The sequence below is a fragment of the Zonotrichia albicollis genome, chromosome 6 (assembly GCF_047830755.1).
Source record: "Zonotrichia albicollis isolate bZonAlb1 chromosome 6, bZonAlb1.hap1, whole genome shotgun sequence".
NCBI classification, from domain to species: domain Eukaryota; kingdom Metazoa; phylum Chordata; class Aves; order Passeriformes; family Passerellidae; genus Zonotrichia; species Zonotrichia albicollis.
In genome coordinates, this window is record NC_133824.1 from 3,568,757 (window position 1) to 3,588,492 (window position 19,736).

A 19,736-nucleotide genomic window follows, 5' to 3' on the forward strand; every position below is an offset into this window, starting at 1 on the left:
GGAAGAAAAGACAGGCGGGTAGAGAATCTTGCTTTATCTGCAGCAATTGATGAAACTTCACATAATCTAATGTAAGAGTCTGAATTCAACACTGATTTTCTCTGAAAAAAGTCTATCTCCTTCCTGCCCCTAAAGAAAAGCCTCAAGTGTTTGAGATTCCCATATGCTGGTGCTCAAGGGTCACACTGACAAGCTGAGTGATGTTAAGTTCTAGCCAGCAAGGAGTAACTTAAGCCTGAATACCTTAATTCTGGCTCTGGTGAAAATATCTGACACTGCACAATGTGCATTTTTCCATCCCCTGCAGAATCAGGAAGAGCATTTAAGCTCCTTCTAAAATGGCATAAGGCTAAGCCTAACAATTCAGGACAGTAGAAGGCCTGTGATTAAGATATGTAAGATGTCATCAACATCTAAAAACAGAAGTTGCACTGCTCATGCTTTTGAAAGCAACAATTAAAGAAACACAGAAATGTTTCATCTGAACATGATTTTACCAAATATCTTATACAAAACAGGACACCAGAGGTAGAGAGCTGAATACAGTAAATTGAGAACATTAGTATTTGTTATGGGCAGGAACAATCAGTGGTTGAGAAAAGATTCCCAGTTAATTTGAGTTGTGAAAAAAAAGCAAATGTTACTAAGTTGTAGTAAACTTAGAAGCTGGTTTTACAAGTTACATGAATTATTTATGTTGACCAAACAAGTCCCAGTGAATATTAAAGATTTTGCTTAATATTTTACACTACCTTGACACAAATATTTGTTGAAAAAGAAAGCAAAACTTTCAAGAAAACAAGTGCTTTCTCTCACTTGGCAATCTGCTTAGAGTGTCACTGCAGCAAAGAGGTACTTACCCCCACTTGCATATTCCATTATTAAATAGAGAGTTTTTTCAGTTTCAATGACTTCAAATAGCTTCACTAAAAGAGAAAGACATTTAGTCATCAGTTAACTAGCTGCAGAAGCATTATGTTAACACCCCACAGAATCCTGTGAGAGAAAAATGCCCAAACTGTTTGCCTGCCTCTTGATAATATCAGACTATTTACTCTAAAGAAGCTTTCTGTCTAATGCTCCTAAGCAGAAAACACTATAACACATTTGGTCAACTCATACAGAACAACATATTCTCAAGAACCAATACTTTGCTTCATTTACATGTGAACATAACTGAACTAAGCAGAACATGCACAGATTTGAGCATCAGCAACAGCCACACATGTGCACTGAACTGACACACATGGTGACAAATCAGTTACCAGCCTGCTGACACTCCCACAGGAGTATCACATTGTTTAAATGTACAAACTTGAAAAAATTCTTGACCACTTCTTGGTTTTGATATGCTAATTTTTAAATGAGATTTTTTATTTTTTAAATTTTAAATGTTAATTTTTAATGAGAACCTGAATTCAGTCAAAAATCAATACTATATTTAAAAGGAGCAAATTTATCAGTTAGCTATGCAAATAACAGTTCTGTGCAATGGGATCACAATGTTTATTTTATTTTTTTTAAACACACAGTTCTGAAATACCAGTTATTACTGCTATCTTAGAGTAAATTCACTCCAGCGCAAAATAATCTTTTAAACTCATGCCACAGCAATCTTAACAATGAAAAAGCTAAAACTTCTCCAGAGATGGAAATTATGTGAAAGAAACAAGATACCTATATTTGGATGATTTAAGATCTTCATTATTCTTACTTCTCTAAAGAGCTGAAATAAACATAAAACATTAAATAAGTTAATGAAATCACTAACAAGCAGTCATTCTCCTTAAAGATTGAAGACTTTGATACAGTCATTTAAACAGAAAGGGCAAACATTATTAAACATTATCAATTAATAAAATTCATTAAATAAGCACTTTTTGAAAGGAAGAGTTAAATGCCTGCTTAACACCCCTCCCAAGCAAATCAACACTCAAAAACCTGCAAACACCCAGAAGAACTCTCTCTAAACAGCTCAGGAAAGCAGTGATCTTAGCCCTGTGGTTTGCAGACTTTTGGGGTCAGAAGAGCACTGTGAGCCCACACAGCTTCCTGCTGACCAGCACATCTCACACATCTTTCACTCCCTTCACAAAAGTTCAGCTCCAAATTCTTGTGAATCCCCACCAGAACACCTTCAGAAGACCACTGCAGTATGAATTCAGCATTCTTCAGGACACTGTTAAAGCCCAAGAATTCCTGTGCTACAGCAGCAGCTCACAGGTGAAACATCAGCTGTTTATATTGTGCAAAAACCATGTTATCCACCTACAGCAGCAAGTTCTGCAGAGAGCAGGGAAGACAAGGGCAGCCCTGAGCCCTTCAGAAGCGTTGCTGCAAGGCAACTGAGGCCCAGCAGCCCTGGGTCTGCCAGCACAGCTCCCCTGATCACCCCCAGACACTGCCCAGGGGCAGCACCCTGAATGTACCGGCCAAAACTACCAAACTACCAGGGCACAACACAAATGGGGCTTTCCTGACCCCATCTGCTGCTTCCCTTCCTGCAGGCACTAACCCTGACTGACACACAAGGTACGGGAATGATTTAACAGAAATACCTCACAAAACAAAACACACAACTTCCCCATATAAAAGCACCTCATCTCTAGCCCATCCCAGAAGGATGATGGTGAGGGATAACTGCCCATTTCAAGCTGCAGGATGACATTATATCCCCTGCCCTAAATCCAGAGATTGTGTACTGACTGTAAGGATATTGTCATGTTTCATGTCCTGTCTGTCCCTCCCACAATGAAAATACCTGTGTGAAGAGGGCTTTGCTTGAGTAACTATTTCTGAATATTTCAATTTTGCCTGTCACACAGAGCAAACTCCGTCCTTCTGCAGCTTCATGAAAATATGGAGTGACATTTAACAAACTAGAAATGAAAGCAAAGTCATGACTGAACAGTTGTAAATTATTTTCACCTCTCTTCTGCAAAAGACTATTGTAAGATACACAAAAATTCATAACCATAATACTAAAATGCCACAGGTGGTGTTTCTGCAAAATGAAACATTGCTTTGAACAAAGCTGGTAAATAGCAGATAAATGTAAAGCAGTTCCAAGATAAAATATTATTATAAAAAAAGCATAAATACTCTTGTATTCAGAAAACCAAAGAATTCTCTTTTTATACACAACACTACATGGCAGCCAGGTGTTTGGCTGTTCTCCCTCTGCAGCTCACCCATTCCAGCCCAATGTTCTTCAGTGTCAATTATTTTCTAACAGCATGCTTCAAAAAGTGGGAGTAATCAAGAGGTTTTACTAGAAACCTAACACAAATTTCTACAGGAATATCAGTAACTTAACATCATATTGAACTTCATGTAAAGAGACCAAAGCAGAATAGAATTCCACAGCTCCAGGTGAATGCAGACATAGGAAAAAACCCAAGTTTTGTAAATATAGAATAGGGAGAACAGCATAGTTGATTACAGTAGGGAAAAAAAATGCTGCTGGAGGATTTGGCTCAGGTCAGATTTCAGATAAAGTGAAGAAATTTGGTATGTCTACACATATTAGTAACAACCCAAAAACTTGTAAGTGTATTTACTCAGTAATAGCAAAGAAAAGGTGAAACTTGGTAATAAAAAAAAGGTGAAACATTAGAAACAAACAACCAAAGAGTCAACAAAGCAAAGTCCTTGTGCCTTTGTGATTTTTAATAAAAGAAAATGCAAGGGGTGGGTTTTAAATAAATCAATAGGACAAATTCACAATTCGGAGACCAGCTGCTCTAACCATGCTCTGCTTTCTGATATTTCAGAATCACAGAATTTCTGAAATGCCAACATCTGGGGAGCAATCCTCACTGCACTGCCCAGGAGGCCTTCTCCCTGCTACAGCACCAGCTGGGATTGGCACACTACCTGAACAGGAAAAAACAAACAGTTTTCCAAATGCTTTTAATTATCTTGTTACCCAGGTCTGTGCCTGACACTTTGCTAGATGACAAGCTGCTTAAATGAAATCATGACTGATTGATCAAGTAATTATTGGCCATGCAAAATAGTTTCAAAACCTCTGTGCACACGTTTTCTTTATCCTCTAGAGAGGTAAAATTGCCTTCTTTTCTTTTTTAAACTATGTTATTTCTGGAGCTTTTTCATATGTAACCAGACAGGGTAGACTACATCATCTCTCTCTTGATCATCAGGAATTTAAAAGCTGTTGAATCTATAGCTATTTTTTCTTGCTTTTCATTCATTTCAGCTAAACTGGTGTATAATATATTCTGAATGCTCCATTAATACTTTTAGTCATAGCTTATGTAACTGAAAGGCTCTTATCAGTTGTTACAATTTCAAAGAGAGTTGGATTAATTCACTCTCAATTGGTACCTGATATCTTCCACCCCCAATACCCAGATAAAGCCTAGAGGGTCACACCCTCACCAAAACACTGGTCCACAAAATGACTGCTCTGCTTTACTAACCCAAATGAAGCATGTCAAAAAGCAGCTTCTCCTTCATGAGCCATTTGTTCAAGTGGGTGACTAGGAACAAGCTCTTTTAAAAAACAGACTATTTCTGCCTCAGAGGAAATTAAAAATAAAAATACTTGAGAATAGGATACAACCACCACCAAACTGTAATTTTAGTTAGATAAATGCACTTTAGATCATGCCTCCTTAGTCAGTTTATCTGTTATATATCACATTTTGACAAAGATGGGGATATCTGGCGAAATAGACATATTTATCTATAAATTCCTGACATTGCAATATGTGTTATAGTCTGTTTCTGACAGAGGAATAAAATGTACTCATTTATACATACAACTTTCCTAAAGTATTCTGGATAAAGGTTTTACAGATTTTATTATGTGCATCAGCTTCTAGGAAATGACCTGGTAACTATCATCACACAATAAAATTCATTGCAAACAGCCAGGTATGATAAAACCTCACACCTCTGGGTTCTCTACCCACAGAAACACAGAACAAGGTGCAGTATCAGAAAATGTAACATGAAGGTTCTCAATACAGAAACTTATTTTCTTAGTATTAGGAAATTACTGGTCATAATGAAACCATAAAGGCACACAAACAACTGAAAACAGTTCTCATCAGTTTAATTTCTAATACTGAGTTCCAAAACTACTCCCAGCTTGTTGAACAGCTCATTTTCCGTCAACAGGAGCTCTACAAACGTTTCCAGGCAAAGACAAACATCCTTAGTCTGCCAAACAAATGGCTTTCAGCTTTGTTGTGGTCTGGTCCTTTGAGTGCAAGCCATGTCAGATACAGGAAAAGAATGCCATTTAATTAATGCTGTGAGCCAAAAAACTGAATAAAAAAACCCCAACGAACCAGCAATGGAAGCTGGTTCTTTTAGGTTAACTCTCTTTGAACACAGCAAAAGACAGACTAGAAGTGCTCCCACAGTAGCTATCACAAGACTATAACAAATTATTTTAAAAATACTGAAAAAGTTTGCTGAAAAGTGAGTCAGTGCCAGCTGCAGAGCACCAACCTCTCCTGGTCACCTTGTCCCTTAAAGGAGGAGGCTTTTCATAGGATGTTGTCCCAAGCCAGCTCAAGCCTGACCTGTGTATTTGGCTTCTCCTGGTAACTGCTCACTGAAATATGCCCTACAACTAATAAAGAACCTCAGGCAAAAAGCCTTTACACAATACAAGTTTGCCTCAAACTAAGCACAACTTGGAAACAGAAAGGGATACTCATTACAAACAGAAGGGCCTGAGCATTTAAAATTCTCATACTTTTCTTGCAGTTCTTAAAACACTGCTTCACCCATGGTCAGAAAGGACATGAACCATGTTAAAATTGATGTTTAAGAACACTTAAATGCTTTAACAATAAATATTGCCCAAGTAAGTGGCAAAACATCTGCACATAATGAACAAAAATATTTGGCTGAGGAGCCAAGTTCTAAAACAGGAAAATGAGAAATGATGTAGTGCTATTACATGGGCTTGCTAAAAAAACCCTTGCATATAATGGCATTGGTAAATCAAAGGGGAAAAAAAACCCAAACTGTTTTATTTTTTGTTTAGGAGGAAGTGAACTCTGTAGCATCAGCACTTGTTTGCAGTGAGACTAAAATCCATTGGAATAAAACACACAAGTCCATTTGTGGAGAACAGTGACTATGACTAACACCGCCAGCATGGGAAAAAACCTCTAAGAATTCCCTTTTCTTTCAAAGCAGGGAAGTACCAGTTACAGCTTCCTCTTCACTAAGCAAGAGCAGCAGAGCAGTAATTAGGTCCTAAAACAACAGCACAGAGTAGCTGCATGTGGCTGCCACAGAACTTCCTCAGCAGCAGACAAGAAACCCGAGCCTTCAGAGCCGCGCTGCTGAGTGTCAGCACAGAGCTGTCAGGGAGGGCATACCAGGAATGGCTGCTCCGGAAAGCAAAGCCTGTCCCTAACAAGGTTAACTTCTTCCTGGCAGCTGAAGTATCGATGTGCAAGACGGAGCACAAAGAAATCACAACTGGCAGCCTTTAATCACCATTTGTTTCCCCACCTAAGGATGACTCGGGCATGCAGCTACACCGCAGCTGAGACGCTGCACACCACACCCTCTTCTGGGCACAGCCCTTCCCTCCCCACCATACCTCAAATATTTTATCTCTCTCTGCAGAAGTGCAGGACCAGAAGCACTTCCATCTGAGCTTCCCCCGCATCCGCAGGTCCTGTGTGCAGCCGTGAGGCTGCAGCGCCGCCGGCAGTGCTGGGGGAAGGGGAAAAGGCTTGCAATACAAAAACCCCTGGTCTGGCAAAGCTGGCAAGTGGTATGCTGGGCACTCACTCTGCTTCCTATGGCAAGCAGGAATTTAATTTTAATAAATATGCTTTCAGTTTTTTAATTGAAAACTGATACACCTTACTAAACTCTTCTTGTCCTCGTATATCAAACGACCTTAGAAACAAGAGCACATTTGCAATTTCACTCTACAAATTTGATCTGATATCTGCCCTGCCATTTGGTACTATTCTTCCAGACTCCCAGTTAAGAAATCCAGTGGTACAAGATCACACTACAAATCACACTTCATAATCTAATTTTATAAATTGTAAATAAAAATTAAATTACAACAGAGATGGAGCCGTGAGTGGATGCTGAGCCAGCTGAAACCCAGGAATCAAAGGACCATCATGCACACTTCCAGCTTGTAGCTTTTCCAGCTGAACATCTGTGATTTGTAAAAGGTTTGTGTTGTGCCCCCATATGAGCTCAAACTGGCATCAGAGCCCAATCTCAAGTAACACAGTCCACATTTGAAGGATTATGATTCTACATTTTTAACTGAAAACATGGCCTCTTTACTTCTCTTTGACCATTCTTCCCATGCCCTGGTATTTCCCATTTTTATCACACACTTTGTTTCACTTTCAAGTGTTTCAAGCATTCAACCATTTTTATTTAGGCATTCCAAGCTGCAATCTGCCACAGAAATCAACTTTATCTAATCCATCATATTACCCAATTTGCACTTTATTTTCACCCTGCTTACCCAGAAACCACCAGTAACCTCAGGGACTAAACTGAGAAAAATTCTGAGAAAAATGGAACTAGATTATCTACTTTTACCCTGTCTACAGAGTCATACAAAGCTGCCACCTGCTTGGATGACGGAGCCTTTCTTCTACAGGTTATTCTTTGCCTCTCAATGAAACCATAAAATGTAAGAACTTGTGTGTTTTTCCAATTTACTTTTGCACCATTAATCTTGATAAAAAGTCTAGTCAAGTGATCTTTTTAGTATTTGCATAAAATACAAATGTGTATATTCTCCAGTTTGCTCTAGTTATCCTCTTTCATTTTGTTTGCAGGTAAATTCTGCATATTCTCTTGTTCAAACAGAAATATTTCAAGGGGGTTTTTATCAAAGTACTCAAAAGTAAACAAAAAGCCTTTGACTGCAGAACTTAAAAGGACAGAGCTAGAGAAGTCCCAAGTAAAAGTAACATTTAAATGTACTTCCTGCACGGATTCCCAAACAGACTGGGTTGCCTAATGAAAGAGCAGGGTTTATCACTCTGTACTAAAAAGATAAGGTGATACAACTGTAACAGCACATTAAACATTCAGAGCTAGAGGGAAGAAACCAGAATAGACTTGGCCCAATTTGTTTCACACAACTGCATCACCTCTCCTGCTGCAAGCTGCAGAAAGGCACAGATACTGCCTGGCCTGCAGTCCACAGGCAGTGCTTTCAAGGCCAGTTTAAGAGGACAGAACATAAGTTTTGCATTTCTAAGTTTAACAAAGCAACAGGCACAAAGGAGACATGGGGGCATGACACCAAACCACAGGTCCTCTCTACAGAGTCAGCTCTGCTTGGAAGACAAAGGAAGTGGCAAATACCACTGTTTTCTCAGTTTACAGCTCCACATGAGTTCAGCTTGAACAACTGCAGGGCTGTCAGAAATATCTGTTACAAAACCAGTTATTAAATACAGTAGTCAGATGTGTGCAAAGGTATGCAATGCTTCAGATTCTCCAGCACAGGCATTCAGAGTTAATGGAAGAGGTGGGGAAGCAAACAAGTTATAATAGAGTTGAAAGATTAAATGTAAAAACGTACCTTTTGTAGACTAGTTGGGTTCAGTTGTGTTTTGTCAATTATTTTTATGGCAACCTAAAGGAAGAGTTCATGATCAGTATTTTCCATAGGAACAATACCACGTTATTACAACATGCTCAAATCCAGTAACAGACATGGAAAACATGAAAATTACACAAAAAAACGCTTAAGGTCCTTCTGCAAATTATACACTTGTATTTAAACTAGAAGCAGGAATGGAAAAAACCTGGTATTTTAAGGATATTAAGATGAGAAGCTTGCTGAGTGTTTGACTTGACATTAAGACTATCACAGACATGACAGTGGAAGCTCCAGCAGCAGACAGTGCCCTGATAGAGAGCAGTGTGCCTACAGATAATATTTACACAGTCTAATTACACAACAGATTACACTGTAGTGACTGGGCACTGGCAGTTTCTAAAAGCAGAGATTTCAGAGCATATTGAAAGCATTTCCACACAAATTTGGCAAGAAGTAAGTTCATCTTTGGAAATTCACTAAATATTTGTGTCAATTTGTTCCCTGATGGCTATTAAAAAAAGTATCACTTGGAAATCAACAAAAACACATTGGCTGTAGTACAACACTTTGGGTAAGTACATTCCTTGTTCTCCTCTTTTCAGTAAATGTTGCACAGAAATATTAAAGAACATAATAACAAATTCACACAATAAGCAGAAGAGAATTCCATACCATGCTAACTAGTCAGAACCTGAAGATTTGAAGCAATGAATAGGCAACAGAAACTTCAGTGCAATGCAGTTTGGATACTGGACGAGGTAGAACAAGAAATGAGAATCTTTCTAGAATTACATGCCAATTGGTATTTTTCCTTTCTAAATTAGAGACTAAACACACCAGAAGAAGCTCTACAGAAGGAGATGGTGCCTCTCAAAGAGGCAAGATGCTGCAACTCAGCTGATTATAATACCTCACTGGTGCAAAGCAAAGGCTTTCAACTCCACTTCAATTTTTGGCTCAAACAGTAGATGCTGCTCCTTCCCATGCCACAGCTCCCATTTCCCTGCATCACTCTGAGCTATCTTTGTCACCTCATTAACTTGGGGTTGGTGACATATGGAATAAAGAATATCTTACATCAAAGCCAATTTATTTCCCTACATTTAAGTGCAAAAACACAGGGATGGATTGTCACGATGGAGAGGGTAAGAGGGGAGCAGTGTTCAACGCTTGGGTGCATCACAGAGTTATATAATGGATATGGTGCTTTCTGAAACTGATATTCAAGACTTATTTTGAGCTCTTCTAGCTGCAAGATACGATGAGACATGACTGAGAAGCCATCTAAGAATGTTTTTACTCTGGGGAGTGTTTTCTTCTAAGGCAAGCTATTGAAATTATAGATCACTGTTTCCCGAGGCAAAATTCCATTGCAAAACCTTGAGAAATCACTTCAAAAATACAAACAAGAGAGAAAGGCATTAAGCAATAGGTATTTTTATATTAGCAGCTGTGTACAAACCCAAGAAAGATTTTTATCTCTACCTTTATGCCTGTTGTTAACTTTGTGACAATAGTTCAAAGTTACTCACTTCCTGCAATCTCTTATAATTCTGGATTACACTGCTGGACTCTTCTAATGCTGGATATGTGAGCACTGCCTTTGTCAACAGCAGATAATGTTATTTGAAAGTGACCTGGTGCCCCAAGACTACCCACAGCTGTTCACTTAGTAAGCACATTCCACTCAGAAAAGTTTGCATTTTTGTTCTTGGCTGTACCATTCTGGTGAATCTTTACAAGATGCAAACTTTTTTTAACCCACCAAGCCTTAAGGTGCCATGTTACTGCAAAGCCAGCTCACCTCAGCTCTGACCTGTCAAACAAACTCAGCCCTGGAGATACAGGGAAGGTGGAGACCTCAGTTTTCCAGAACACAGACTCTCAGGCCTGTTCAGTGCACTAATTATAGCCTTAAAGGCAGGGTGAATTCAGAGAATTCCTGTCCACATGAACACTGATTACAATGTGTTAACATGGGCTGTGAGAGCTTGAACCCATCATTAGAACAGGGAACAACTTCAGGTGCCTTGATAAGGTCTCCAAATCACAGGCAAAGGCAGCCTGCCCTCAAGAGCAGTTCTGACAAAGTTAAATGGAGACTTTTCTAAGTACAGTTAATAAAACATTAAATTGTCTTTTAAAGCAGAAACTTTGCTCTCTTTACATAAAGTGCTTTTGGAATGGTTTCATGTACTGTGAGCTAGGGCCAGTGCTGGAAAAATGCACATCCACCTACACTATTACACCACTGCCATGATATTCTGTGTGAAATTGTTAATAGAATTAAAACTGAGTTTGCTTCCACCATTCACAATAATGTGACTTAAAACATTCCTCCTACATTATTTGAATAAGGGAGTTAAAGAAATCAGGAGATGGGACACTGAGCAAATTGGCCAAACTGCAACTATTCAGAATGCTTTCTCCCTCTTAAATTTCACTTTTTCCAAGAGAAGAACAGAAAGAAGATGACAATAGATTCCTTGGAGTCAGACTTGAGTTCTGAAAGAATTCAGCCTCACTGGGAAACTTCAGCTCCCTGGCTATTAACTGAACATGTCTTTAAAGAACAGAAAGGTCCAGAATAATTTTGGCCACCTCAGTAATAGCAGAAGGTAGTTTTATCTTTTAGATTCATTTTGGCAAGCACAGAAAACTTGTCAGAGGAAACACCTTTTGATAGAAGTACAACAGCAAATACATGGATTGCAGTCAAAGAATTAAGAAAAGCAGATTGACAATGAAGACTTGTGGTTTCAAAAGGGCAGACAGCCCACAAATAACACTCTCCCAGGCAGAGGACCATGAAGGATGGTGTGTCCAAGCACCAGCCCTAATGCAGTGAAGCTGATCTCTGGCCTCACACTCCTTGCAAGACAATTCAACCCCCTCAAATTAGGCTGATGTTCTGATAATTTCTTCTTTTCAGTAATTTGAAGATGGGCACTCATTTAGACATACTAAAAATGGAAATGAACAAGAGTCCTACAACTTACTCCAGTTGGAAACATGAAATCTTCATCTCAAGCAACAGGAAAACTCCCAGGGAACGATTCCAGATGAAAAGAGATGAGCAACTACCCTAAAAGAATGCTTAAACAAACATATCCTCCTCCCAGGAAGGGACAGAAAAGTGCTGATCTGCTTCAGGATTTGGAAGCTACTCAGCATAGAGATATAAAGAAGGAATTGCCAAAAAGTGAACCTGACATGGTCACTTAAAAGGACATTCAGAACAGAGACACAGATAACAAGGAAAAGATAAGTGGGGTTCAAATACAGCAAGAACACAGCAGAGATGAAAACTCATTTCAGTGTAACTCCCAAAGCCAAGCATTTAGTTTAGGTTTTGGTACATAAGATGGAAAAAAGAACAGGAACAAAGACAGGACAGGCTGCAGGAGAAAGAGTGTAAAGCAGGAAATCACAAATTCAGAAAGCTAAGTGCCATCTGGCTGAGGCCAGGCTGAGAATATGACCCTGGAATTCTTACAAGAGACAGATTTTCAAAGGAGAAAGAAAAAAAAGCATTCTTGCAGCACAGGTTCCTAGCATCTACCAAGAACAGAAGAGCAGAGCTGGGTTTAGAAATGAGCAGACAATTTTTTTTTTCTCATTCATCATAAAATTCCTGAACTTGAAACTGGCAGGGAAAAACCAAGGAAAGAGAAGGTTTAAATGCAACATATTTTCCTACAGTTAAATGTACCCTATGGAAACACACAAGACATGACTACCTGGACTAATGAAAAGCCTCATCTAAGAGGTTGCATGGAAATTTTTCAACTAGGTAAGCTGAAAAGTACACAGAATTGTTTTTATTTTTTCCTTAAAAAGGAGGCTAAAGAGATACTAAGTTGGAAATAAATGAGTAAGAGTTTTTCAAGGACAAGATTTTGGGGCCAGTCTTGTTTAATATCTGTATCAGTGGCCTTGGCAGAGGATGTCAAAGCATAATGATTAAATCTGTTGAAGGAGTTAAGAGGCACCATCAAACACAATGGAAAACCAATTTAAACAGCCTTGGGGATGAGTTAGCAATGAAACTGAGATTCAACATACAAGGTTGGTGCTGTTGCTGATCACAAGCAAAACACATCAATTTAACAGCCACGAGAAAACCTAGCAATCTGAAGATTGATCAGATAAATACATATAAAAAGTAAGGGCAAGGGTGAAGTAATGACATTGGGGAAATTGCTCTCCAGAATATTGGAAACAATTCTGGTCACAGGCACCTAAAATTATCAACATTGTATAGTTTATCCAGCAGGAAGAGAAATTTTACTCCTCTGCCTCTCAAAAAAAAAAAAAAAAAAAAAAAAAAGCTTGAAATATCTTGAAGATATTCCTATAAAATTAGCTTAATTGTTCCCTTCTAAGGAATGACACTCATTCTAATGGTCACAACCCAGAAAGTATTTATGCTCTCAATTGATCAAACTACATCAATTCCATGACAGTGGAAGAAGCTTAGTACTCAAATCTTTCCAAATTTAGCCAAAAATTTTACACTGTCCCCTTTATTTGTTGAAATTTCAAACAAAAATAATGAACCAGAGGTCAACACAGTTATCTGCAAGTAAAGAAAAATGTACTTTGCTTTTTGCAAAGTGTGACAGGTACCTATCTCCAAGTTCTATACCTATAGTAAAAGCAAAGAAACACTAACCAAGTACTTGCATATCCCATCTTAAGTACCAGTAAAAAGAGGAGGGAACTTAAGTGGAAAGGAATTAATAAAAAACTTTCTCTACAAATGAGAACTAACTTTAACATCAGAAGACAATGGGAACTGTCAGCCAAAAAAAAATCTCTCAATAGCTCTTGCAAAAGGATGTCCCCTCTCTTCTTCCCTCTGTTCCTGCTACTGAACCCTGTATTAGCTCAGAAAAGAGAAATTCCCTTAAAGCACTGCAGTCAGCAGCACAGCTTCTGTAAAAGTCCTTGCTGGTATCAGCAAACATTCACTTCATCAGACAGGTTTGGCAAGAAAAGGTTAGCAAGGTGCTTCTCCCTCTTTTAATAAATAAGTTGCTTTTAATAAAACAGCACCAGAAACACCTTCTTGTAACAAGCAGACAGGACTACAGCTCACTAAATCAGAACCACCATAAGTGCCAGTGATTAATTACTTGCAATGGCATGCAGGAACTAAATATGGAGCTGAGTTTGACTCCAAGAAGAGATGCAAGAGGAAGTTTGCCTATACTGCACACATTGAGGAAACTGTCACTGAAACAAGACTATCCCTGAACAAACTGAAGCATCCTCCCAAAGCCACCCAGCACTAAACACACCCTAGGATGATCCACCCTAGGATTCCTGGGAGAGACATGGCTCTGGCAAGAAAATACTGCATTCGGGCTACTTGGAACATGAATAAGACAACATTTAGTTCTCATGCCCAACTTTGCCTCCAATACAGTATAAAGACACTAAGAGGCAGTCCTTCCAACAAGCTTACTTAATTGCTGTATATTGATCTGGTTCTTGAAAATGGAGGATTTATCCAAGAATATTAGAAGCAAATTTTAACATAATTCAGCTGGACAGAGACTCGCCAAAAATACAAGTTTAAGAAACCATTTCCAAGAGAAATTGTTTTGTAATCGTTACTAAAAAAAATTAGTTTTCGATTTCTGTTTTTTTCTACATCAGTGGCAATATCTCTAGTAAAATGTGCTCTGTGTTCACCAACTTAGATGGTGCTATTCCAAGAGAACCTTCACACCTACAGCAACTCACTGCTGTTTACACCCATACCACGTTACCTCTCTGCCAGTCAGGATGTGCCTTGCCAGCTTCACTTTTGCAAAATTCCCCTTTCCAATGGTTTTAAGGAGTCTGTAATTTCCAATGTGTGGCTGCTCATCAGCACAGGAGGCTATGGAGTTCCTGCAGCGAGCTCCAGAGCGCCCAGTTCTGGAGGAAACTTCCTGCCGTCCGTCTCCATGGGACGTGTGCTGCAACAAAAACACACACAGGGTAAGGCTGAGGGACACACACCAAACACAGCAATGGGGACAAGCACACAGCATTCAAAAACATCAGCAATGCCTTTGAAGAAACCTTCAAAGGGTCCGACTGAAACTTCACGCTCACACTGAACTTTGTTCTGATGGGGCAATAAAGTGGGGCCCAGTTCATGACACAGAATTCACCTCGTCACCTGGTCAAGACAGTGGAACATCACCTGCACTGCAGCAACAGCTGAGCATTTCTAAGTAACTGACATGGACTGCCACATCAGGCACAAAATATAGAGGTGTTTAATGTTATTTCCTATCTGTATTACTGTGCATAACTAGTGCAGGAAAGCCTTTGGAAAGCAAACACAAATACAGATTTTCCAAGATCACAAACTGTTAACCCTTACACTAATTTAAAAAAATGTTTTTTTTCTTTCCTGTGGTACTAAACTTGTGTTCCTACAGATCCACATGACTGCAAACACCCAGGATGACCTGGAGAACAAGGAAAGAAATCTTACCTAATATAACTGAAACCATGAATATTGATAAGCTGAAAGCCAGTTCAGAGATCTGAGACACTGTCTGCAATCTTTCAAGTTCCTTTCACTCTCATTTCCCTGAACAGCTACTGATTGCAAAAAGGAATGGTTATATATTATCTATAACAGTCTTTACTCATTAGATTACATGGTTAAGATTTAAGTATTTTTTCACTTCCTGATAGCCTGTTTATGTAAGAGCAGGTGCCCTCTTACATTCTTCACTCATGGTTGAGGCCCATACACCAACCACACTCATTAAAGTATTAGTTAGAAATGTTTAGGGGCCTCCAAAGGTGGAACAAATATCTGACTCCACCAAAGATGACACATTAAATTCATAGTCATCCCAGAAACCCCAGATCTTGCTTTTCTACTACTCCTCCTCTTGCTGAAACCCATTTGGGACAACCAAGGAACTGGCATAGAGCAACAATCGGTCTGCAAATCCCTGTAGTGTGAGGATGAGATCATACCTCAAGAGCTAACAACCATTGTACAGGCACAAATGAACAAATCCGTGCTTGCATGACACTTGGCAAGTTTCACTTGCCTGATGTAACCTTGTGACCATACACTCTCACATCTTGGGCTCCTTGATTTGTTCATTTGAGTGCAACAGTTGTGATCAAATTATTTTTAAAAATACTTTCATTTAAGAAATGCTACTGATAGGAGTCTATGGCAACTCCTAGAAAATTGTTTCAATAGTTACTATTTTTAAAAACACAGAATTTGGCTTTAGCTTCTCCTTACTGCCTGGCTACTGCATTGCCACAAGATTTGCACTTCCCATGGAGGTACTTCATTTCTCTGGTCACAACACCCTTCAACTTCAATAAGTGATATGTATATTGAGCTCCCTGAACAGGCTGCTCTATGGATGATTAAAGACAAGGAAACATTTCCTGTACTCCTGTTGAGAATCCTCCTCTATTCTTCCAACATCTTTTTGTGGGACTCAAGGTAGACATGGACCTACCATACCAAGAGTAGGTGCAGCAGGACTAACACAGAGGCTGCATCATCTGTTCAACACCCCACTGATTTCACAGGGGCAGAACCAACCCTCTCTGCAGAAGAACATCTGTACCTGACCACTCAACACCAACCCTGATCTGCTGCTTCTTCTCATTCCTGGATCCTTACATGCATGACCACACTTGGCTGAAGTGAAATGCAAAGTTTCTTTTCATGCAGAATATCAAGTGCTCCTAATAAAAGGCCCATCCTGCCCTATTTCATAGTCTAGCAATTTTATCACAGTTTTCAGGAGCAAGAGTTCACTTTTTTCCAAACCACTAATAACTGGCACAAGAACAAGAAGCACATCCTTAGCAATATCCAGTAAAAATTCAAGGCTTGATAATAATTCAGTGCTCTCAATAATATCTTGAGACCTGCAACAACGGGGTGTTTATCAATCAGTAATTCTCAAGGAGAGGAAGGACAAGCAGCCAACAACTGAAGGACCTACTACACCCAGTGAAATCCTATATTAACAATTTCAGTATTTTGCAAGTCCTTAATGCCAGGCTGGTGCTGATTGTTCAGGCCACCTTAGCCACCCCTGTGTGCACTGGCACAGCAATGCCAATCCTCTGTATTTCCCTAAACTTTGACTTCTAACAAACCTTGCAACACACAATGAAGAAAACTTCTCAGTCAGCTCCTTTCATACCTTTCAGTGTCAAATTATTCAGACCAGCTAGAAAAAAGCAGCAACTGCTGATTCTAGGTGCTAACATCCTCCTACATTGCTATCCCTGGTGATCAGAGACCAGGATGTTCTGTACAGGGCCATAAGGATATTTCTTGGATATATTAGAGGAAGGTTCATTTCAGTTCAAGTACAGCATCCCAGGAATACAACTGTACTACTTACACTGCACTTCACTGAGCTGATAACCTTCCTCAGAAAAAGAAGTGTATCAGAACTATTTAAACTACAGCCATCCACACCTGGGCACTCAGCACAAGCTGCCTTCAGGAGGAGCCAGACTGCCTCCCAGCAGGGCTTGTTAGCTTAGGCTCTGCAGCAGACACATTCAACAACTTCAACTCAACAGCTTTTGAACCACACAGCTGACTCTGAAAACACAGTAGTTGTGCTGGAACAAAAACACTGCTAGCCCTGAGCTAGCCTAAGAAGCAGCTGAGATGTGGGCATCAGGCACGACATAGTCACAAGCCAGAGAACAGGTTCGCCAAAATTGATCTGACTCATACTCTACTCCACATAAGCACTATCAGGAAAAAGGAAAGGTTCTGTTATACCAACAAACACTATTCCACATAGCAAACCACCCAGTAATTGTGTCTTGAGAGCTTCACTGTCCTCTTGTTGAGAAATGACTTCTTGTGTCCTATACTTTTTTCATGCTTCCTAGCTCTGCATTTAAAGGGCAGCATGAAAAGCTGTGAACTGATTTGGACTAGGGCTGATAAACTGAACACAATCTCCTTGCATGGAGGTTTGCATTTCCACTCCAACCCAGATTATTTCTTTTCAAGAATATGACCTTTTTCAGCTGTGGGTTTTAAGTATCAAGCTGTGTGTTCCTAAGCAGTTCAGTTCTCTCCAACTGATTTGCTCAAAGCCATGCTTCCCTCTATAGAAATCCAGCCATTTGCAACCATATCTAATTTGGACTATATTCCACTTCACATAAATAAATCTATCAGCAAGTCCTTCCTCTGTCAGTTACATTATTATACTGAACAGACAACAAGCTTTCTAAGAACCACAGAAAACAGATTGTCCATTTCAACATGGATTTTCTTTTGCATATGGAAATGAAGAGCATAAACTCAAAACTGAGCGAAAGTGTTTCTCCCAGCCTAGTCATTTTCAAGAAGCCGTGATAGGCAGATGGAAAGCTAAATGGTGTGGGCAAAAAGCAAAATATAGGTGGTCCAACAAAAGCTCAAATCATGCATTGGCTTGTACAGCATCTGGCTGTGCTCAAGTACTTCCCAGGGCAGTTTCCTCAGCTAACAGGTTAACAGTGCCAATCTCAGCCCAGAGAAATGGCAATAGCATCTTCTGCTCCCCAGATTGAGATGAATGTCATTTATCTTTTCCCTCAAATCTCCAGATTTTGCCTTCCTCACTATACTGATTCTCCAAAACTCTCTTCAATTTCAGGCTTCTTTTCCAGGTCCACATTTATATGGTTTCAAGAAGATACAGGCTTTGTCTTAAAAACATAAAACTTAAAATCAGTATGTGTTCATTTCTAGTAAGTTTCCATATATTGTGGTAGGTGAGTTGTATTTCCTGGAGGTGTTTTCTGTGTAAGAATAACACTTGCTAATGAACTCACCAGGGCTAAGTGATTCCCAAAATATCTGTCTTTATGTAAAGCAAGACCATTACACTGTAGAGGTAAACTAAGGCAAGGAGATGAGGTACTTTCTGCAACTTCAGGTTTGCCAGTCACCACCTCTTTAAAAAAAATTAATTCCTGAAATCCACTCATGACAATAAAGCACTTTTTTCCATGTCTTGGCATGCACCAGGTTGCATTTAAAAATCTTTTAAATACTTTAAATGTTTGTTCTTTTTTTGCACCATCCATTTTCAAGCTAACAGGACAACCTTTGTCATTAAAAAAAACCCCAAAACAAAACATTCTCCTCCTCCCCTCAGCCCCACCCTATTATTACTCAACCCAGAAGGAAATGAAGTAAAACATGTCCATTTGTGAGAGACCTTACTGCAAGGAAGGGACTGCACCCAAGACCAACTACATTTGGAACACAACACAAAACCCACCTTTTCGCAAAAGCCTTCCCCCAATGATGAGCCGACATCCTTTCATAGCCAGATAATGATTAGCATGAAGAGAAAGAAAAAAGAAAAGGAAAAAAAGTAAAAAGCAAATGAAGTATGAGGGTGTCAACAACTGAAATCTTTTTGGTAGATGTTAGTTTTATCCAGCATCTGTATGGTTTCAGATATCTTAACATTCAGAGAATTAGAAACACACAGGGCAGGGGATGACTAATGTCAAAGTTCTTGAACTGCTTAAGAAGGTGCCAAAAGTTGAGGAAAAAACCTGAAAGAAACAGAATCTGATATGCATTCAAAGAGCTGAAAAACAGTAAGAAATCAGAATGTCCAAGACCTGCAAAAATCCATGTTTAATTACAGTAAATAGGAAACTCTTTCTGAAATGTAGGGAACAAATGGCATTTTTTAAAAATATTTATTTAATTAAATAGTGAGAACTAGCATATCATCAGCAAAAATGAACTAATGAAATTTAATCTTAACTGAAGTCTCCAGGAATGTTTATTACCTTAGCTGTTACCTAACCTCTGCATGAAATACCACAAAGTGATATTACAGAATTTCTTGGAAATCTGTCCAGTAACAATCCAGACCAGTAACAATCATGACAGCCTCATTTCATTCAGCTTTTTTAATTGTAATAAGAAAAAACCATACTTAAAGCCTATACCTTATAATGTTAATAATGTAAGGAATCCAGGACATTAATTTTTGAGACACTAAATTGCTTCATTACCTTAACCTGGGCACACAATATATAAATAAATGGTAATTTCTGCACTTTCCATTAGCACTGTATTTACAGAAAAACAGGAAACAAACAATAGTTTGTTTTT

At 39.1% G+C, this 19,736-nt stretch overlaps 1 protein-coding gene across 17 annotated transcripts in view; it reads right to left on the reverse strand.

Annotated features, from left to right (window-relative positions):
• Positions 1 to 19,736, reverse strand: part of MARK3 (microtubule affinity regulating kinase 3) — a 62,335-nt gene that overhangs the window by 34,582 nt on the left and 8,017 nt on the right. For 12 of the 17 annotated variants that reach the window (XM_005483262.4, XM_014264460.3, XM_005483256.4 and 9 more), the window contains exons 2-6: positions 18,883 to 18,921; positions 14,365 to 14,556; positions 8,567 to 8,620; positions 1,678 to 1,726; positions 861 to 926 (exon numbers count right to left, since the gene is read on the reverse strand). In XM_005483262.4, coding sequence (XP_005483319.1) covers positions 861 to 926; positions 1,678 to 1,726; positions 8,567 to 8,620; positions 14,365 to 14,556; positions 18,883 to 18,921 — 400 coding nt within the window. The remainder of the gene's footprint in view (positions 1 to 860; positions 927 to 1,677; positions 1,727 to 8,566; positions 8,621 to 14,364; positions 14,557 to 18,882; positions 18,922 to 19,736) is intronic. The other 5 variants (XM_005483263.4, XM_014264462.3, XM_005483259.4 and 2 more) reach the window with 1 other exon arrangement.